Source organism: Anolis carolinensis, unplaced genomic scaffold (assembly GCF_035594765.1).
Source record: "Anolis carolinensis isolate JA03-04 unplaced genomic scaffold, rAnoCar3.1.pri scaffold_25, whole genome shotgun sequence".
Taxonomy (NCBI): Eukaryota; Metazoa; Chordata; class Lepidosauria; order Squamata; family Dactyloidae; genus Anolis; species Anolis carolinensis.
The window spans coordinates 373,225-396,604 of NW_026943834.1; the positions used below are offsets into that span (position 1 = coordinate 373,225).

General features: G+C 38.8%; 1 protein-coding gene across 1 annotated transcript in view; it reads right to left on the reverse strand.

The window, feature by feature from the left end:
• Positions 1 to 789: 789 nt before the first annotated feature.
• LOC134294860 (uncharacterized) overlaps positions 790 to 23,380 on the reverse strand; it is a 39,166-nt gene continuing 16,575 nt past the window's right edge. The window contains exon 5 of the mRNA XM_062966635.1: positions 790 to 1,928. Within this exon, the coding sequence (XP_062822705.1) occupies positions 1,770 to 1,928 (159 nt within the window). The 3' untranslated portion in view covers positions 790 to 1,769. The remainder of the gene's footprint in view (positions 1,929 to 23,380) is intronic.

Consider the following 23,380-nt stretch of genomic DNA (forward strand, 5'->3'; position numbering starts at 1 on the left):
CAAAGAGGAATTGAACTGCACCCCAGCAGCCTCTAAACAATTGACTTACCTTCTGCCACAGATCAAAGAACTTCAAGTAATACTTGCCTTGGATGATATTGAACCTAAACTTAAACTCAACTTCTGGGTCATTTTTTTTTTCTTGCAGTCATGAAGTGGCAAAGATGCAATAAACACGCCTGCTTTTTGCATCTTTTTAAGAAAATCCATTCAAGCCAAAAAGAGAATATGGTTTTAAAGTACCTCCTGATTAGCAGCATAATAAAGTGTTGATTAGAAACCACACTAAGTAAAGTCTAATTTTGTTTCCTTCATAAGTTAGTGCATCTTTGAAAGTCATTTAGATGTTATAGATATTGAGGTGTATGCTATTTCATATAAACAGAAATCTTGTGGATTAAAAAAAACCCATTGGTTTTCAATCTGGGGGTCCCCAGATGTTTTGGCCTTCAACTCCCAGAAATCCTAACAGCTGGTAAACTGGTTGGGATTTCTGGGAGTTGTTGGTCAAAACACCTGGGTACCCACAGGTTGAGAACCACTGAAATATATTATATGGCTGAATACATTTGTTAGGTGCCTTTATCTCTTTTTTGACTTATGGTGACCCTAAGGAAAACATATCTCAAGGTTTTCTTGGTAAGATTTGTTCAAAGGGGGCTTGTTATTGCCTTCTGAGGTAAGCCTCAGAGTACCAGATTTGCCTCGCTGACAGCAGAAACTGACTGATTTTGATGGCAAATAGAATTCTGATTTGTGTTTAGATTCAGGAGTAGCAGAATTTATAAGTGTTCTTTTATCAGGTCTTTAATTTCAAGGATTAAAGAAACAATTACTTCAAAATGTATTACAGTTAAGAATACTTGTGTTAACTTCTCCTTTTTACTAAACTTGTTTTTTGGCACCAATTTTAAAAGAAATTAGCACCGCCTTTTCATAAGAAAATGTTTATCCTTTGACTGTAAACTAGCATTTAATAAAGGCTACAAATCAAGAAAGCAATAAAAATGAATCCCAGCATTGTTTTAGATTGTGTGACACAGCAGACTATCGCTATAAAATTGTTGAAAAAATATTTTTTTCTGTGGTTTGTTTTACATTAAAGCACCATTAATACACCTTGAATATTTTACTAAATTGATGAGGAAACAGAACCAGAGTAGATTAATGATACCCCATAGGCCACAGGGAGTGTCAGTGGTGGAATGTATAATCACAAATTCCTGAAGCTTCATATTGTCTTAAGGCAGTAACTTTATACTTCATGCTACCTATTCTTGCCTCCGGAGATGTACAAAATATTTGTCGCCCCCATCCTTTTCTAAGAAGTTCAGTGACAGTGCTAGAGGCTGTCATTCCCTTTAGGTGAGAGGACATTGACGCTGTATGTTTCTTTGTAATATCTTGTTGTTGTTGTGTGCCTTCAAGTCATTTCCAATTTTTGGCAAGCCTTAGGTGAACCTATCCATGGTTTTTCTGGACCTGACAGTATGGCATATATATGACTTGCCTAGATGCCCTGCAGTTTCTTCTAGCAGAAGCCAGACTCAAGTCACTACCTCTGTCTAGCTTCCCAGCACACATTTGCAAGATGCTCATAGGGTGCAAAGAGGGTTTGTGCAAAAGTAGTAAAGCTTAGTGTTTTTGTTACTCCAGACGATCAGAAGCCATAAAGCAAGGGAAATACAGACATTTCTCTTCAGCTGTTTTATACTCAGGTGAGTTTGCCTTTTGTCGTAGAAGGAGCCATCTGCTTTGGCTTCAGCCTGCTATCCAGTAGTGCAGTGTGGCAGTAATAGGGAGACATTTAGAGTCCATAAAACCAGCATATTCAAAACAGAGTCCCTGCCATGTGAGATGCCTCTGGTTAAGCGTCTGCTAATCCTGGCATTGCTGCCCATTGAAATATGGAGAGGTGAGCCAGGCATCTAAAATAGAAAAACAACAAAATACAAAATCTGCAAAAGAGCAATTGCGAGATGGGGGGGCGGGGTGTCAATTTAAAAGCACAAAATACAACAAGCAAGATTTCGGAGTTTCCTCCACCAGGCAAAACATGTTAATGATCATACATTAGAAGAAAAGTGACAATATTAGAGTCACAGGTGTGCATTTTTATCAGATGTTGCTTCTGTTGTTAAGTTGGTCCTTCTACTTCATGGCTTCGTGGGAACTAAAAAAAAGAGCAATAAACTTTAAACACCAGTGGCCTCAATAAAGTCTTTACTTGCCCCGCTTCCCCAAGTTTTACTGTTCTGTGGAATTTTTATTTGGTTGTATTTTGCTTCGTGGTGGCCATGACTACCCCTATATAAGTTACTGCTGCTGTTGTTGTTATTTTATATATTTCTATCTTATTTTATTTCTCCAAAAAGAGACCCAATACTAACTTTATTTTTATATCCTGCCCCATCTCCCCAAAGGGACTTGGGGCGGCTTACATGGGGATCAAGTTGAGCAAAACAAAATTAGACTAGGTCACCATAAAGTATAATTGCATTAACAATGAGTTAAAAACGTAAAAACATATAAAACTTCATAAAAAACAGTAAATTCAGCAACTTAGATAGAGGCTAATACTAAAAACCATACAATATATAATTTAAAACATAAACAAATAAACAAGAACTGAAACAGGATTAAACATGGAAACTATAAAATTACAGTAGAGTCTCACTTATCCAAGCTAAACGGGCCGGCAGAAGCTTGGATAAGTGAATATCTTGGATAATAAGGAGGGATTAAGGAAAAGCCTATTAAACATCAAATTAGGTTATGATTTTACAAATTAAGCTCCAAAACATCATGTTATACAACAAATTTAACAGAAATAGTAGTTCAATCGCAGTAATGTTATGTTGTAATTACTGTATTTACGAATTTAGCACCAAAATATTACAATATATTGAAAACATTGACTACAAAAATGGCTTGGATAATCCAGAGGCTTGGATAAGCGAGGCTTGGATAAGTGAGACTCTACTGTAATACTTAAAACCATTGAAACCATTAAAAACCTATTAACATACACAAAAACATACATCACATCCCCTGGTGCAGTCTTAAAAACTGTCTTCACCTGACATGTAATGTATATATTGAAAACCAGTGGTTTGGAAACTCCATCACCTAAATTGTTTTTGATGTTTCCTGGGATCTTCAGAATCCCACATTTAAAAAAAAGTTATCTCAATATTTTTACCTAGCTTGTCATGTTTTTGACTGTTCTTCGCCATTTTAATCCCAGGAGAGCTGAATACTTCACTAACCTGTCACAAAGTTAACTGAAAACCAAATTCTAGTCCATTTTATAAAGGCTGGCACTTCTAAAAATTATAACATTTTGATACCTTTTTAACTCATTGCTGTTTTTTCTTGAAATTTGTAGTTGGTGCAACACTAAAGCTCTAAAGCACTAATCTAGAGCATTTTAAGTGCAAGTTGAGTATTCCTTATCTAAAATCCTTAGGACCAAAGGTGTTTTGGATTTATTTTGGATGTTGGAATACCTGCATTTGTATATACATACATAATTGGATGTCTTGGAAATGGGACCCAAGTCTAAAGATGAAATCCATGAAATCTACACTGATGACTTCATCACATGGGGCTTTCTCCCTATATTTGAACCCTGCTGAGATGCAGCCAGGATGGAGCCCATCACATGATGAAGGGCTACTTCCAGTGGGGTTCTGTCCTGTTTGTATCTCAGCATCGTGGTCGGAAGCAGTCCTGAGAACTTGGATGACTACCCATGTTGTCATTCACTAAACCGGAGGCAGCACGGGAGGAAGTTAGGGGCAACCGGAAAACATCATGTGATTGTAAGGGGACAAAGAGATGCACCACCCCATGGTTTCCCCTGCTGTTCCCTGTCTTATGGATCTCTGTCTGATGAGGCCCATAGTCTGAAGGTAATTTTATACAATGTTTTACATAATTTTGAGCATGAAACAAAGTGTGTGTTCACGTCAGAAAGCAAAGGTGTCACTGTTTCAATAACCCATGTTTTTGGAATATTTTGGATTTTGGAATTCCAGATAAAGGATGTTGAACCTGTACTTTATTGAATGGCATACCTCAGGATGTCATTGTATGGCTCCACAGCAAGTTAACGTATTGTACTTGTATGATGTGAAATTGAAGGCTGGAGTCTTTCCTGTGTTGGTGACAATGCCCACGGTATGGAGAAGGCCCAGCGTAGGCCCAATGCAGTGCTGATAAAGGTTTGGACTAAAGTTTGGGAGAGATTTAGAGAGAGGCAGTTCAAAAAAGGAACAGTAAGCTCTGCCTCAACGTTTTAGAATGGCCTTCCAGAAGATGTTCTTCAATGTTCCTCTATGTTGCTTTCGAAACAAATTGCCTCTGCTTGCTCAGGTTAGGAGGAGAAGATCTTAAATCTGTTTCTTAATTTGTTCTGCTGGATTTAATATTTCATTATTTATTTACTATATACTACATTTTAATTTTGTTGTGAGTTGTGCTGATACAGTAGAGTCTCACTTATCCAACATAAACGGGCTGGCAGAATGTTGGATAAGCGAATATGTTAGATAATAAGGAGGGGTTAAGGAAAAGCCTATTAAACATCAAATTAGATTTTACAAATTAAGCACAAAACATCATGTTTAACAACAAATTTGACAGAAAAAGTAGTTCAGTACGCAGTAATGCTATGTAGTAATTACTGTATTTACAAATTTAGCACCAAAATATCATGATGTATTGAAAACATTGACTACAAATATGCGTTGGATAATCCAGAACATTGGATAAGCCAGTGTTGGATAAGTGAGACTCTACTGTATATGTAAAATACATGGAGGAGAAACAGGATACCACAAGGAATAAATTAAATAAAAGTGCCAAGGATACTCTGAACAGATGGGAAAATGAGGGAGGGTCAGCAAAGGGTTGTTTTGTATGGGGTTGCATCTTTAAATCAAAGAGATTACATATGATTTGGCACAATGGAGAGTTATTTGGAAGAGAAAGGAAAGAGGCCTTACAAGGCGCCAATGCTCATGTTATGGGAAGCATAAGGGGGTTGTGATATTTTACTATTCTCAGGGGATTTTACCCCTCTTTATCTTAAGAAACTGAAATGCTTTGTGCTGTACCACCAAAGCAAATATTGTGCAGAAGGCAAATCCATGAGCAGATTGTGTCTGAAACTGTCGTGAATTTTGCAGGCTGCCAAAATGGCTGCCAAGCTGAGAAGCTAGTGGGGCAGTTAAGACAGACAGATGGATGTTTATTTTTGACAACATGTTTTGGATTTTATATAATGTCCTTCAAAAGCATAGTGCCTATCCGGACGGTGAGGTGCAAATTAGGTTGAAGGATTTTTTCTTCCCCCTTAAGCATCAGAGACTGGCCAGATTTAAGTCTTGTAATTCCCCCGCCTCCCTGGATTTATGTTCAGTAACAAAAGAAACCCCATAGAGCTAACGCTTCGCTGACAGAATTATCACCAGTTGCAAAGGGCTGCGTCTAAATTGTGAATTTGTCTCTATAATGAGAGGGAAGAAAGGATATGATTTATTACCCCTCAGCCATATTTTGCTATATGGTAAAGCTGAACAGGTCTGAGAAATAATAGTTTTCAGCAAGTGGCAACCTGCAAGGACAGCTGTTTCTGGAACATAAAAAGTAATCTAATAGAAAAGGAAGAAAAGACCTAGTCAGTTCAAAGCAATAGGTATGAGAGACCTGTGGGTATTTTTTCGCTTATAGATTGTAAGTCTGCTCTTCTTTATACTGTGATTTGTCTCTCCATTATGCTATATTGATTCACATACTTGATTATAGAGTAAACTATGGCTTGAATATTGTTGGTTAGGCTTAAATAAAATAAATCAATTGAATCAATTGTTGAATGAGGAGTCAATACTGAAATAGAGCCAATTGGACTGGTTGTGGATAGTGAGATCCGGACCGCAGATAGCAAAAACCCAGAGCGTGGATACTCAGTTCTGATAAATGGATACTGATACTGGCAGCGGACTGCCTGGTGAGATGAACAAGTTAACCCATTGTTTCCAAATTAAGAAATCGCACCAAGTTGAAGAGGTATTTATTCAAGTCAGCTGATTTGGATGCCAGCTCGCGGTAAGCTGCAGAAGAAAGCCGAGATCCTAAGCAAAAGTAAAATCAGACATTTTATAAAGTTTATTCTTTTATTTTTCCTGTGCCCACCCTGCCAAGGCCGACTTTGTCTTGATTGGTCTGATGTCATGAACAGCTGGGAAGGATTCTCTCCAGGAGGCAGGACGGTGGCCCTGCCAGCCAATCAGAGAGCGTTTCCACTCTCCAATGGTTGGCAAAGGGCAGGGAGATTATATATATAAAAAAGAAGACATCGTTTTCTGAATTGATAAGTGTCCTAACTACGAGACAAACAAAAAGGGGCCCTCAAGTCTCATGAGTTCTATTGTTGTGATAATTATCTTTATGAGTCCCAAACACGCAAGTCTACACCAATGTCCATAATGTTTCATAGCAGCATATTGACCAAAGTGATAGGATTATAGGATCCGTTGCTGGGAAAATGGGAAATGTAATTGTGGAGAGCAGGGAAAATCACACCAACACCAGGGAAGAAAATGCCAGTGTCCTGTTTTGTCTTGCAAGAACAGCCTTAAGACACTGTGGTAAGTAAATGAAACCGCTTTACTTCAGCAAAACATAAAGTACAGCACACTCAGTGGAATAATGCAAAAGAAAGCAAGGAAGTTTTAGGGCAAATGCAGTTCTTAGTCTCTGATACAGTCCCAAATCAAATGGCAGTCTTACTTCAGACAAAGAAACAGCAATAAATCCAGACACAGACTCGGAGCAGGCACACGGGGAGCGAAGGCATTAGAGTCAGTTTGTTACCAGCAAGAGCTGGCTGCACCTGCTTCTGCTTTATAGCTCTGGGTCCCCTCACAGCTGCTAGGGCAGTTCCTAATTACTCAGCTGCATTTCTGTCAGCAATCCTAGCTGAACGACGTCTCTGCTCTGAAAAGTGGGTACTTTCAAAATCTCCTCCTCAGATTCCAGCTCACCCTCAGATTCATGAACACTTTCCTGCTCCCCTTCCTCTTCTGAAGAAGAGGAATCCCTAACAACCAGGTGATAAATGTCTCTTCATATGCCCATGTGGCTGTACAAAGAATAGGTGGTTTAACTTCCAGCTCAAGGAGTCCTGACAAGAGGTCGCCAGGGTCGTTCTGGATGGCTTCTTGCTCCAAAGTTTTATATTAAGACATAAAATATAGCATATTAAACATACACACATAAGGGACCTGCGGATACCGGGGGGGGACACGATGATTCTGGAGGCCTGGTATCCGTGGAGTAAGGGTGCACATACACAGGGGATCAATGAATATTGAGGGGAACCCAATGACTCCGGAGTCCTGGGTATCCACGGGGGAGTTTGGGGTGAAAGGGGTCACATCTGGAATGCAGGAAGGAAGGAAGGAGGGAAGGAAAGAAGCCCAGTTGTGACGGCTGTGAGGGCCATTGCGACCATGTGGTTATTAGGGCTGGCTGCCAGAGGAGAAAGGGAAAGAGAAAGTCGCTAGAGGCAAAAAGATACAAAGAGTCAGAGATAGAGGACAGCGCACTACAGTACACATTTATTAAAGGGTTATTTAGAAATAGACTAATAGTCAAAAGGGAAAGATTGTTGCAAGAAGTATCCCGGACGGCAGTAGCTGCTGCTGGGCCCCTTCAGTCCTGCAAATGTTTGCATAACTGAGCAACTGTGCCGTCTTCATGAATTTATTAATTTGACCTGGGGGGTGGGGGTCTGTGTTTGACGTCAATACATTGGTAAGCCCCATTAATTCAGTGGGTTTACTCTACTTGGAACTATACAAACCAGCAATTTCTAAGTTACTCTGGGAGCATATTTGGCAGCAGGACAGAATATAAATACTTAGAATAAAATCAAATAGCAACAGAGGTCAGGTTTTGGAGTGTTAGGTACCTCCTCACCAAAGACCTTCAATATCCATTTTTTAAACAAAATCTATCTTTGCCTCCGATTTCCCTTTGATGACCCCAGCCAGATGGACCATGTATACATACAACAGTTGTATGTCCCATGTTGACCTTTATGATATGACTTCAAAGGAGTCATGATACCTAAGCTTATAGTGGAAAAGTGAAGCAGCAAATAATTGTGGACACTATCGAACAGAGACACTTTCTTTTGAAGTCTACCATAGAATTGTGCTGGATGATCTAGAAAATGCCTAGAGAGAGCATATTTTATTGGATGCTGGTAAGCAAAATTATGGGTATTGCACCCATGAATACAGAAGTTGCTCTATATCCTTATTAGTTTGAAATCCACTGATTTTACTATGGATATCTGACCCCCCCCCCCCCATTAATAATGATACTACCAGAAAAGGCAACATACATGCCCGATGACCTTTTCTGAAACAACGGCCCCAATATTTTCTTTGTTTCTACTCCTCGTCAGTGTTGAACAAGTAATGCTTAACCAGATTGATATGATATACAACTGGAAAGAGACAGTTAGGGAAGGCAGCTGAAACTTCCCGAAGATCTTTTTTGACAACTTGTGGGCTGTCATGACAGCTGAAGCATTATATGTAATTTTCTCTGTCAAGCTAATGGTTCCTACTGTTCAAAACTAACACAATGGTAATATCTTGTTTTAAGACTTGTATCATTCTAGTATTAATGTAAATGGATTCAATTGTCAAGCTCACTGACAGTGAACAAAAACTGCTCAGCCTTTTCTAATGTTCCAACCTCTGCTGGACCTCCATCGTCATTCACTTGCTTCAACATCTTCTGTAATATCTTGGCTTCTGGGCTGTGGAGCCCCTCAAGATTTTGTGTTTCACTCGCTCTTCAACCTCTACATGAAACTACTAGGAGATGTGGAAAGAAGTGACTAGTAGAAAGAAGTGACTAGTGGAGTGTCACAAGGGTTTGTCCTGGGCCCAGGGCTGTTCAACATCTTTATTAATGACTTCGATGAAGGTTTAGAGAGCATGCTTATGGTATCAAGTTTGCAGATGACACCAAATTGAGAAGGATAACTAATAGTCTAGAATATAGGATCAGAAATCAAAATGACGGCAACAGATTAGAGAGTTGGGTCAAAACTAATAAAATGTATTTCAACAAAGACAAATGTAGGCTACTACACATAGGCAGAAACAAATAAATACAGAGATACAGGATGTGTGACACCTGGCTCAACAATAGTACATATCAGAGAGATCTTGGAGTCTTAGTAGACTTGCATTGGAACCTAGTTTGAAAACCACTGCACTAGGGGATGTTGGGGACTCTAGTCTACTGACTATGTAGCAAATGAAATATTATTTTTACATGAAACTATATAGTATTTTATTCTATTTTCTAAGCATTCTTATTCAAAGTTATGCACAAACATGTAGCTACATGATTCAGCTGAATTACTTCTAATTTTGTACTGATGCAATGGTTTAAGAAAGTAATTGTCACTGTTGTCTTTTAACGTTCCATATAACATCTTCCAAACAATATTGTATTGGAGTTCCTGGCTACCACTGTAAATCCCCTCTGATGCAGTCTAGAAACTGTGTTTGAACAGAGCAATTTGATATACATGTGGTTCACCTTATTTATTTATTTTTAGGCCTACGTTTCTGGCTACCTATGCAAAGCCCTTCCCTTCATTGCTTTGCAGTGTACAAAACCTAGTTTTCTTCTACATAAATGTATAAATTTACAGGTGACAGCCAGCACCATTAACTGGACTATAAGGCAGTAGGAAAACCTAAGCAACCAAAAGATAGTTGCATCTATCAAGTAGGAATTTAGGTACCGCTCTGCGGGGAGGCAAATGTAACTAATTTATGACACCCTAAAATTCGTCCAGCTCCCAATGAGGGAGTATCCATCAAGATGCCACAATGGATGATGAAGCAGCTGCTCTCCCTGTGGCCAGAATTGAGCATCTCCTCAGGAATCTGGAATCTGGGGAATGTTAAATCCAACAGAAGTCATTAAACTTAAGAGCCTCGTCCCCACCAACCACGTTTGAGGCAGATTAAAATAAAATTAAAATAAGTAAGACATAAATAAAAGGTAAAACAAGTAAGACATAAATAAAAGATAAAAACCCAACTCATTGAAAACTATTTTTGCCACATCTGTGTACAAAATGAAAATATTTAAATATGTATATATGTTTGTTATGGAAAGGTTCCTACATGGTTTGATGATGCTTGACCAAAATCTGGTACACATATCCTTCATGATCCCACTTAAAATACTGGTGGGGTTTCAACTTTAAAATCTACCCCATTTGTGACTAGGACCTCATAAACGAATGACTCGTTATGTATCTATGCAGCACTCAGATGCAACCACAAGAGGGCACAAGATACATAGAAAGGTTACTTCAGAGGGAGGGATGACAAATGGAAGAGGACTTGAACATCAGCAGGAAGACATTCTTGGGGTTTCTTTTAGAGGATCAGAAGACAGGCATCCCCCAAGTTACAACCCCCCCCCCCATTTACAGATGACTCAGATTTAAGAACGGGAGTGAGACAATAGGAAGAGAGAAATCTGTCCCTAAGGAAGGGAAATTCACTCCTGAAAGAACTTTCATGGGGAAAAGGTATCTCCACTGATGCTTTATCACCAATTCTGGTTTTCACAACGGGCCAATTTTTTCAAAATCCAGTTATCATATATCATATATGAAATCTTCTGAACAGGGGCACAGGCAGCAAAACAAACACCACAGGGCTGTTAACCCCTTCCTATGCTATCCAAAGCTAAAGAATATATTTTTTGGCTGGAGTTATACTTAAAAATGCACCCATTCTGACTTACATACAAATAAACAAACAGAACCTATCTTGTTCGTAACTTGAGGACTGCCTATATTGCTATGGAGACATTCTACAAATCCCAGGATTCCATACTATAGTGAATTATAAGAGAAAGGTCTATCTGATTTTTTAAAAATATTTTTTGACAGTAAAAGGAAAAGACAGATGCCCACACAGGAAGGAATTCCACAATCTAGGAGCAGCCGTTCTATTGAACTTAATTGCGAACCATGATTATTCTGTATATTCCTAATGGCACCCCAAAGTGGACCAGTATTAGCATAATTACACATACTTTAATATTGTGAATGGGTATCCTGTTATATTGCACCAACATTTTTTCTTTTCCGTGCCAGCGAAGAACGTGTTACATATTAGGAATGCATCCTGCTGATATGTTAGTGGTCAACTGTAAGGAAATTGTTTTTTGTCCATGCCACAGTGGTGTCTTGGAGTGCTTTGGAGCCCTAAAGTTTTAATACAATAATATCAGTACTGGAAATGCTGTTTAATATTAATGTGTTGTGTATGTTCTGCACATTTCTTTTTGCCCAATAGTATTTGATTTTAGGGAGAAAACCTGCCACAATACATGTTAACAATTTATTTTGTCCAAATAAACCAAAACTATCTTGTTGCAAATTGGAAACTACACTTTGGAAACTACAACAAGGAAGATGCTATGTACAGATGAAAAATGGAGAAAAATCTTTAAATCCCATCTCCAAGTATACAGTAAAGTGACTAGTTGGAGTTAAAAGGGAAACATTTATATGCTAAGTTTTATATTTGCATAAATTTGCCAGACTACAGCTGTTGGAAGGAGGCTGTTTTAAGGAGGAAGTGAAAATAAAAAAAGAATATGTATAAAGAATGGAAGGAAGGCTGAATCATAAAGGAAAAGTACAGTTGTGTAATCCAAGCTTGCAGGAATAGTATAACAAAAGCTAAAACTCAGAATGAGCTGAGACTGGGGGTCCATCCACACAGTACCTTTATCCCAGGAGCTCCCAGTTCAAAATGGTGGGTGGCCAAATGACATCCCCTGAAAACATGGGAGGAATCACTACAAAACAGATTTTTAGTTGCAGGAATATCCTGGTTCTGGCTGGAAAATACAGAAATTCGAATCTTTGTATGTCCCTACATTTGGAAAATACGGGATTTTAAAATGTTGGTTTGTTCTCAGTTTACACATGTCGGTTCCTGCTTGGTTGTATCCTAAGAACATGGCAACAGTTGACTACAGGGAGAAAACTTTGTCCTGGCAAGAGAAACTTTGTATTCTATAAGTTTAATGAAGTTTGTGATACACAAACAAAGGTTCTGCCATATAATCAACTTTCCCAATGTTTTTATGATAAAGCAATGAGGAACAGACATGTATAACCCAGGAACATCATCCTGTTGTATGACCAAGTACATGATCAAACCTGACTGCAGCCTCTGAATGATAATAATAAAGACTAAGTTCTGTTCCTGGCTTGAAAGTGTCAGTTCCTGTTTAATAGTGTAGTCCTGACTTTGCAAGTAGTGGTTGTACTCTACAAACATTTCTGTGCCACAATCCTCATTAAACGTGTGGAGAACAAAGTTTCTCTTGCCAGGACAAAGTTTTTGCACCCTAGTAAACTTTTGCCATATTTTCAGGACAAAAGCAGTGAACAGATATATATGACTCAGGAACAAAACTAATATGAACTATGTGCATATTTGCACCTGCGCATTTAAAGTTTATTTAAAAGCCAATTTTTTCGGCAGACATCGTGCAGCGGCCATTTTGCAGGCTTCAAAATTCCATAATGAAGCCACAAGTCTGGACATCGCAGGCAGAAATCCCAGGGCCAATAGGTCTGTGTGTAGACCTGCTCTCAGGTCCTGGGTTTTTTGCCCTTCACGGAAAACCCGCAATTTGGTGCTGTCTGGAAGCACCCTGCCTAGGCAAGCAAGGAACAATAAATAGTTTTTTCAGATGCAGTTGAGGCAAGGAAACAGTGATACTGATGACTAGTAACGAAGGTTTGGTCACAGTGAATAGTAAGAACTATTCAATGCCTATTTTGCTTCAGCCTCCCCCCCCCCCCCCGCCCCAGGACACAATGTGCTTTCATGCAGCAGCAAAGACTTTGGCAAAGGATCCAGTCTGCAAATTAAGATCTCTAGCGAGTTAGTCAAGAATCACGTAGCTAGCTTAAATGAGTTCTGCAGGGCCAGGTGAACTGCATCCAGGAGATATGAAAGAATTTGTTCATGTACTTTCTGAATCATTTGCCATCATTTTATTTATTTATTTATTTTATGTCCAACATTTATATCCCGCCCTTCTCACCCGAAGGGACTCAGGGCGGCGTACAAAATTGGCAACAATTCGATGCCTACACATAATTAAAACAGCAATGAAAATCCAATAAAACAATTAAAACAATATAAAGATATAAAACATATGATTAAAATCCATTCCTCCAAAATCCTCGTTTTAAAGACAACTTGGCAAACTAGTGAGGTGATAAGAGTACTGATGGAGAGAAACATTGTTCATGTCTTCAAGAAAGGCAAAAAGAAAATCCAGGAAACTACAGACCAGTCAGCTTAATCTCAATATCAGGAAAAATATTGAGGATTGTGCCACAATTCCTGCCAAACTAATCATATTGTTTGTTGATCAGGTCACCAGTTTAACAGATGCTGAAAAAGCTGTGGATATCATTTATCTGGATTTCAACCAAGTGCTATAAAAACATTCAGCAACCCGCTTCAGCATGAGTTTTACCCCTGTCTGGAAGCACCCTGAGAGGTGACATTATAGTACTCTTTAAATGCTTCAAGGGCTATTACAGAGAGGAGTAGGCAAGTACGTTCACTGCTGCCCCAGGGGAAAAATACCAGGTCCGTTGATCTGAGGTTGTAGGAGAGCAGAACCGGCCCTAGGTATTTTTCAAGTGTAGGCGAACAGAATTTTGGCACCCCCCCCCCAAAAAACCAATCACTGAAAAATAAAAGCGTTGGATAAGCGAAAATGTTGGATAATAAGGAAGTATAAAGGAAAAGCCTATAAAACATCAAATTACATTATGATTTTAAAAATTAAGCACCAAAACATCATGTTTTACAACAAATCAATAGAAAAAGCAGTTCAATACATGGTAATGTTATGTAGGGATTACTATATTTGCAAATTTAGCACTAAAGATTGAACAGGGATATAGGGCAGTGTGGACTTAGATAACCCAGATACCCCTCAGTATTAAAAAAAAAACCTCTAAAATCAGGACAATAAATAAAGAACAACACTCTGAAAACAGAAGAAATCCAGACAGTAAACAATCAGGGACAGCTAACTCCTCCCAAAAAAAGATTCTCCCAGGCAAGAAGAAGCCAGGCCTTGAAGCCACAGGGCCATTAAATGCTAATCAAGGTGATTAATTACAACATTCACACCTGCTTCAAAGAAAAGTTCTTTCTCCCACCCTGGACCTTCTACAGATATATAAACCCCACATACCTAGCTTCCAAGTTCCTACAGACCTCACAATCTCTGAAGGCCCCAAACGTGGGCTTGCGTGGTGCGAAGGTGGGTCTGCGCTGGCCGGAAGGCCCGAAAGAGAAGGAGGTGGAGAGTGGTGCCCTCCTCCCAGGACGATGGTGCCCCCGGGACGATGGCGCCACAGGCAAATGCCTATTTCGCCTTATGGTTGGACCGCCTCTGCAGGAGAGTAGATTTTGTTTAAACATTAGAAGGAACTTCTTGACAGTAAGGGCAGTTTGTCGGTGGAACTAATTGTGTAGAGAGGTCATGGGATCTCCTTCTCTAGGTGTCTTCAAAAGGAGGCTGGGGCATTTTAGCTGGAGATCCTGCATTGAGCAGGGGGTTGAACTCAATGGCCCATGAGGCCCCTTCCTGTGATATGTTTCTATCATTCTAAATTACTGGTAAGCTTAAAATAAAGAATATGCAAGGTACATATTTGCATCTACAAAAAACAGGACCATTGTGGTTTTTCAGAGGGGAAATGAGTGAAAAACCACAGTGAATGGCAGAATATATTAGTAATACAGTAGACCCTCAGTTAACTGGCACCCATGGGGATTGGTAGGTGCCAGACAAGTGTAATTTCTGGCTGCTTGAGAGCTACTAATACTATACTACATACTGTACTATACCATACATTCTTTATTGACTTGATATTAATGCTGAAATATAAACAAAATAAGACAAATGTAACACAGGTTTATTGTATTATAAAAACAGCTTTGTAGGTGAGATCTACAGGTTTCTTGAGAGTTCCAATTAGCTGAGAGCCTACTGTTCATTGATTTATTCTAGAATGTGATAATGAGAAAATAATCCAACAACTAACTTTGGTTAATGGGATGTAGGGCATTAGTTTAACTTTGTTACTACCCTGATAAACAGTTTTTAGTTCTTCCTGCTTTGCTAATAGAAAATCAACAGTAACCATATATCACAGAGGGCTGTCCTATATTTCAGGAGTGCTTATAGCCCATTTAGTGTCAAATTCCCAGGCCAATGAATACCCTACATTTCCCCAGTTTTAAGGGAGAATCACACTCAAAGAAGCATGAGTGCATGTTCTCAAACTGACTTGTTTAAAGCAAGTGTATTTTGAGGTGTGGGGAGAGTGTCTGCTTTAATTTGTGGTGCATAATGGAAATCTGTGTTTTTGTGGGTGAGAAACTAAGGTAGGTGTTCAAACCTATTGAAGATGCCCACAACTACTCTGTTTTAAGGGTGACCACAGTCTTTCCTTTGAGGTCTTCCTCCTGCCAAATGGCAGCCTGCCCCAAATCTGGTTTAAAGCCAGGAGAAGGGAAAACACAGTCCTTGAAGCTGCCCATCAGTATTCAGGCTGAGTCTATTGAGAGGTAATATATAGTATTTTAGCTATAATAACGCCTGCTCTATGTGCATGTAAATTGACACCTGTGAGTTTTATGCAAATGTATGTTCCCTCTTTGGCATCACTTGGGAAATGCTTTTTGAATGTAGATTAAAATCAGGGGCAGATCTGTCTTAAGGTATTTATTTTACATGGTGGCTGGGCATCAGCAAACAGTGCCATTCAAACACCCAGATGAAGGTGTATGCTAGAACCCAAAGCCAGACAAGCTATTTTAGCAAATGAGGAAGAAAATCCCATCCCTGACTGTAACATGCAAACCAAACAAATTAAATAATTAGCAGTAGCTTGCCCTTTCGTGACATTTTCTATCTGTCGTCTGAAGCAGCTGTCTCACTTTGCCTAATGGAAGGGCCTGCACTCATTAGAATTGTATTACTACTAGAAAAGCTAGTTGCAGTTTACTAGTGTCTCTGTGAGGACACAAGCTGTTTGATTCTTCATACAGTTCATTTATACTTAGCATCCATCAGAAGTTAACATTTTGGTTTGCATCAAAGTTCCTGTGAAGCTATTTTTGGCAGTGGTGATTCAAACAGCAGCTGGCAGTTAAGTAGGACAAAGCTCACCAGCGCTTCTCACTGCTAGTTTAATCCCTTTGCTCATTGGCAGGCCTTAGTACTACTTATGTACTTTGTTGGGGGATTGGGAGCATTCCTCTAGAAGGTATTATGACTGCTGATTTGTTGCAAATAAAAACTTTATAGAATCAGTGGTTGAAACTAGTTAATTCTGGGCAAATTCTTTGACCTTCTTCTAAGATTATAAGACACAGTTTGACAACTATACAGTGTAAAGTCCTTTTAATACCATGCAAGGAATTCTAATTTGATAAAGAACATAGAAAAAAGTCATGGATGAGGAGATGGACTCTTTTGGGGTTCAATCGCTTACATTTCATGGAGTCAAGGAGAATTCTTCCCCCAGGACATAGGAATAAATCCAGAACATAAGAGTAAAACTAACTATATTATTACACTTCCTACTCTCTTCCAATACAGCTATTCAAGCAAGTTACCAGACCTGATATTAACAAAAGCCACTTAAAGATCAAGGAGGCTCAAGGCTGTACTAGCTCACAACGTAAGTCATAGATGAAGGCTGAACTAGCTAGCTCACAACTAGCTCACAACATAAGTTATAAAGTGGGGAGATCAAACCTGGCTTGAATTGAATCCACAATTTTTTCGTTCCAATACACCTGGAATTGAATTGCCCAAAACCTCTCATACACTTAGCCCCCCCCCCCCCCCAAGGGAACATTAATGAACAGTTAATATTTGCTCTAATTCCCTGAGTTTACATTAGAAGGAGCTTCTTTTTATGAAAAAATAACACATCTGACATCTCCAAGAAAGCTTGAAGTACTTCTGCTGTCTCAGACCTGAAGAAAGCAAGGGCAAACCTTCTCTGAACCAATTTCTCCAAGAAAATACTGTGATAAGTTTGTCCTAGGTTCGCCATAGGTCACAAATGAATTGAAGGTGCACAATGACAACAACAACAACGACAACAACAAATGTATTCACTGAGTTTTCCAAAAGTTGTTCTGCTTGTTTCACAGTCCACAGCTCCTTGAAGAACCAGCCTGCTAACCAGGCTCTCCAGTTCTGGAGAGGACCTTGGGAGCGAATGTGTCAACAACTTTTCCATATTTCCATTCCACAGCAAGTGCTATGGCAAGTCGAACTACCAGCCATTCCATCAGGGAATCTCTAGGAACAGTCTTTTAGATTCCATGCATCAATGATCATGTCAGACACTTTGAGCAATAATGGAAAACAACATGACTAAGGCAACCTTATCTCTGGCCAATGCCAGATAAAAACAAAAACAAAAAAACCCTACCAGCTAGGCACACTATTCTCCTGGTAAAAAACATGAATTTATTATAGATGATACCACCAGTTTTCCCTTTAATTTATATTGGTTCTGATCTCTATACCCAATAGGCTATTGCTAGGGAAAAACTTAACTCTGCTGAGTTTAAGAACTCAAGAGTTAGTGATATATGCCAAGTTACATCAGAGGCTATTGATATTTTATTTCAGACAGTTTGGGGAAGGAGATTAATGACTGATACATCAGATGAATTCAGATTCTGCCTCTCTGACCAAAGTCTGGTACAAACTCAGCAGACTAGTCTTCTAGTACAAAACACGGATTGATTTCAGTTGGCAGCATCAACTTCACCTTCAGTTTACATTGGTTCTGACTGATATCCAGAGCCAGTCCAACAATGAGGCGAATTAAGCTGTCGCTTTGGGTGCAAAACATGCGGGGGCGCAGTCAAGACTGCTTTTTCTGTTGATTTGTTGTAAAACATGATGTTTTGGTGCTTAATTTGTATAATCTTAATGTAATTTGATGTTTAATAGGCTTTTCCTTAATCCCTCCTTATTAGCCAACATTTTCGCTTATCCAACGCTTTTATTTTTCAGTGATTGGTTTGGGGGGGGGGGGGTGCCAAAATTCTGTTCGCCTACATTTGAAAAATACCTAGGGCCGGCTCTGCTGATATCCCCAAGTGGATATTACTGGGTGAAATTAACTCTGCACAGTTCAATCATTCAAGAACTAGTGATATATGCTAAGTTACACCATAAGTGATTATGATTTTGTTACTGATTCATTAGGTGCTAAATAGTGGCACTGCTAAGCTGGTGATCAGAATATCAGGGAAACTAAAAAGCTTTTGCTGAGGTGAAGGGAGGAGAGCTGTTGATTGTGGGGTGGAAGATGAGGAGATATGATACATCTCAAATATCTTGATGCTGTTTCTCTTAGGACCTTATTACATGGAGGTCCCTAAGCCGGGGGACAGTTGGGGCATCTATTAGACAGTGGGGTTAACTGTTGGGCAGCATGCCGCATTACCCCTTTACCATCCCATGGTGAAATTCATCTGGCCCTAGCTTGATCCCACGTTGTCCCCGACTTCTTTAACGAGAACACAGGTAGTCACCTGTGTTCGTAGGGCTGCTGCTTATCATGCTACCAATATGCAGTGTGCATGGAGCCATCACAGAGTCCTGCCAGAAGCATCCCTGAGTTATGTGATGGCTCCATCTCGGCTCCATCCTGGCTGTGTTTCGGCAGTGTCCTAGGACAGGGTTTAAAGCCTATGTGATGAGGTACTTAACATGTTAATATAACCCCTTATACTGCACTCCCTTCTGTTTATGATTGCTAACCAGAGATACTCAGTGTCTCCCATGTTGCCTGGACATATAACAAAAACTGGAAGAAAGCTGAATTGAAGCTAGAAATAAAACACAAGATCCAACATTTCACAGATGAAAATTGGGACACGTATGGCCAAGCTACACCAGAGTGTGGTCAAGATGACAAATTATTAGAGAGGAGGAACACACAAGCTAGGAGATGCTGCAGCAGTTTGCCTTTGCTGTAAATCTACAGGAAAGGGAAAGAGTCTGTCCTCTCCCCTCTGCTGAGTTAACTAAGTGCACATTACTTTTGCACTGTGAACTCCGTCTATAGCCACTAAAGCACAGAGAAAAGGGAGGAAGAGAGAGAAATTGGGGTGTTTTAAAAGAAGTGGAATGATAAAGGATTCATCAGGACCGTTTTTGCAAAATTAAGATCGTTGGTGGGTATGAAAAACAATTGGACAAATTGTAACATTTCCAAATCCTTGTTATGAAAGAATAACAGGACCCTGGAATCATACTAGGTAGTTATGAATATGTAACCAAGCCTTACTCATTTGTCCCTGCTTTGCATTAATAATATATATTCCTTTGTTTAGCGGATACAGAGATACTATGAAAAACCTCTAATTCCTATTTACCAGTCAGTAGCTACTGAGATCAACGGGAGGTCTTCTCCAGTCATTCAGAAAATAGTTGTTCTCTCAACCCTTGGGTGAGCCACCTCTGCTGTGAGGAATGGGATTATGATAGGGACTCTATTTCTGCCTGTTGCAGCAGAGACTGATCACAATCCTAAATGACAGAGGAACAGATTCCCATTGATCATAGCGGCTGTGGCAGGTATGTGGACTGGTAAATGTGGACTATGGGGCCAGACTGGGATTCACTAAGTGGCTCCATGACTACTGTGGTTACAGAGTGTATAGAGCAGTGATTTTCAACATGTGGGTCCCCAGATATTTTGGCCTTCAACTCCCATAAAAAGGGGTTGTGCTGCCAAGTTTAGTGTTTCTGGGATGTGTAGTTTTGTTGTTTTGTCCTAGGCCGGAATTTCATTACCCTTTTATATATATATAGATGTGATCCGCCCTGAGTCCCCTTCGGGGTGAAAAGGGTGGAGTATAAATAAATAAATAAATAAAACCAGTATCATCTACCTGCATCTGACTTGTCAGAAGACTCTGGGTTGGAGCCTAGAATTCCCATGAAGTCAGAGGAGTTTTCTGCCCCTGAGGATTCTGGGAACAGGCACAAAATGGTTTCGAACAGACAGCTTGAACAGCATTCCTTGGGAAAGTCAAGGTTGAACTTTCCCTTGCCAGATGGGCATTTCTGTTAAAAGATTAACGAGGTTGACCGAAAAAAAGCTATATATCAACAGAGACAAGAAAGGGAGGTTTTGAGACATTAATGAGGAAAGGTTTTGAGCCAACTTCCCACGGAAAAAGGCCTTGATTTCAGCCTTAAGAGGAACTGCTTCTAAGGGAGGTTTTCAGAGGTGGTAACTTTGCTCATCGAGCAAAGACTCATAGAATCTTGTTCCTGTGGATTTTCATGCCTCAATGCGTAACCTATCCTCCTTCAGACAAGAGTTCAGTGTGAGGATATAATCTGGAAAAGCAGAATATTTCCCCCATTGGCGAGAGTGTCTCGGGAACAAGGCTGCCTTTTATCACCTTGAAGGACAAGCGGCCCGGCCTTGCCCTTGGCCGCCATTTAACTAGGAAAGCATGTTAAAAAAAGTCACACTTTTTGCAGGTCGAGGCGCTTCCCGCTCATTAACCAAGTTAATGCAGTGACACTTATTCCGTTATGACAAAATGGAATGGGTTTAAAAATAGTTCCTCCTCGAGCCACAAGAAGAGAATCATCGATTAATAATAATAATAATAATAATAATAATAATAATAATAATTTTATTTCTTAGCCGCCTCTCGTCGGGGCTCGAGGTGAGTTACAGAATCATTAAAACATATAAAAATTGTCAAAATAGCACAAATACACATATTAAAATGTATTGCTATGAAAGATACATATTAAAATTATTACTATATTAATATTATTGTTATTATCGATATTACTGATATTATTAATTGTATTAATGTCATTAATATTCTTATTGATATTATTAATGCTATTGATGCCATTATATTATTAATATGAATATTATTATTGATTTCATTAATGTCATTATATTATTAATGTTATTAATATCAATATTATTCATGTTACATGTTATTATTCCAGTGTCTAGATAATATCATCAATATTCTGATTGATATTATTGCGGTTTTGCTGTTATTAATGTCACAATGTTATTTATATTATTGATATTATTAATGTTATTACAGTAGAGTCTCACTTATCCAACATAAACGGGCCGGCAGAACATTGGATAAGCAAATATGTTGGATAATAAGGAGAGATTAAGGAAAAGCCTATTAAACATCAAATTAGGTTATGATTTTACAAATTAAGCAGCAAAACATCATGTTATACAATAAATTTGACAGAAAACGTAGTTCAATACGAAATAATGCTATGTAGTAATTACTGTATTTGTTAATTTAGCACCAAAATATCACGATGTATTGAAAACACTGACTACAATGTTGGATAATCCAGAATGTTGGATAAGCGAGTGTTGGATGAGACTCTACTGTATTAAAATTATTTCTCTATTAATATTATTAATTGATATTACTGATTTTATTAATTGTATTAATGTCATTAATATTCTTATTGATATTATTAATGCTATTGATGCCATTATATTATTAATATTAATATTATTATTGATTTTATTAATGTAATTATATTATTAATGTTATTAATATCAATATTATTACTATTCCAATGTCTAGATAATAATAATTTTTCAGGTGATTTGAAGGCACATACACTGTTGCCCCATAACTCAGTCCAAATGTTTGTGTAGCATTTTTAGGGAATTGGAAGAATGTCTATGGGGAAGCAGGAGAACACATCTTACCTTCCTTCAACCCAATTAGATGATTCTAAACCATGATGCAACATTGTTTTTAAATCAAATGAAATACAGTACTATTTTCATCCCATCTCCTTCAACCAATGATTTTGTGGAAAGAAACCTATAACATCATTTATCCAGGTATCGCTTCTACTTAAAGAGATCTGGACAGAAATGTTACAGTATACTCTAAAATAACTGGCATATTATCCTGTTCATCTTTCCCATTTCTGCCCCACAGTATCCCTTCACTGCATCAATTGTAGCATATCTGCTGAAGCCAACCATTTTTACCACCGCTCCCAAACAATACCAAAAGAATTTCAATGCACACACACACACTCCTCAACTTAATATGGATCTTTTTTGTGAGTGATAAAAGCTGGTTATTCCTAATCAGAAATTCTTGGGACAGGACTGTTTTGGAATTCATTTCTTTATATATTTTATTCTTATATATGCATATATGTATATAATGAGATATCTTGGAGAGGGGACCCAAGTCTAAACATGAAAATCATTGGTGTTTTGTATACATCTCATACACGTAGCCTGAAGGTAATTTTATGCAAGCACCCATGTGCTGTTACATCCATGGCCCAATTATTGGGGGAACTATGGGAGCTTATATTGACAAGTAAACACATGTAGACATTTGTATCTTGCTAATGCCACACTAGATGCCTGGAGCTGGGGCTAACAGCGGGCGCTCATTCCGCTCCCGGGATTTGAACCTGGGACCTTTCGGTCTGCAAGTTCAGCAGCTCAGCAACACACTGCGCCACAACCAGGGGCCCCTGGTTCTTAATATGCCATCATTATGTGAATAAGAACTGTTTCTGTTGGGAAACGATCTAACATAGAATCATAGAAGCGTAGAATTCTGTCCTATTTTGAGGGAATGTAAAGGTGTTGCTATTTCAGCCACCCATTTGGGCAATTTTGGAGTATTTTGGATTTCAGAATTCCGAGCAAAGAATGTTCAACTTGTTCTGAATGAGTTTTGTTTTGTTTTGTTTTGTTTTGTTTGCACCAGTCTGGAAGAGCTTATTATCACTGAAAAGAAACCTTTGCCACCTTTCAGTACAAGTTGAACATTCTTTGCTCGGAATTCTGAAATCCAAAATACTCCAAAATTGCCCAAATGGGTGGCTGAAATAGCAACACCTTTACATTCTGATGATTCAATGTACACAAACTTGGTTTCATCCACAAAATTATTACAAAGTTATATGTATAAGAAACATAAATGAATTTTGTGTTTAGACTTTGGGCCCCATCTCCAAAATGTCTAATTATGTATGTAGATGGCGCCCCTAATTGCTCCTGTAGTGACTTCCCAAACAACAAACGACAGCATTCTGTGCAATTAAACCATGGCAGTCAAGTAGAAAAACAGTGCCATAATAGTATGTCATAATAGCATCATCTGCGCATGAG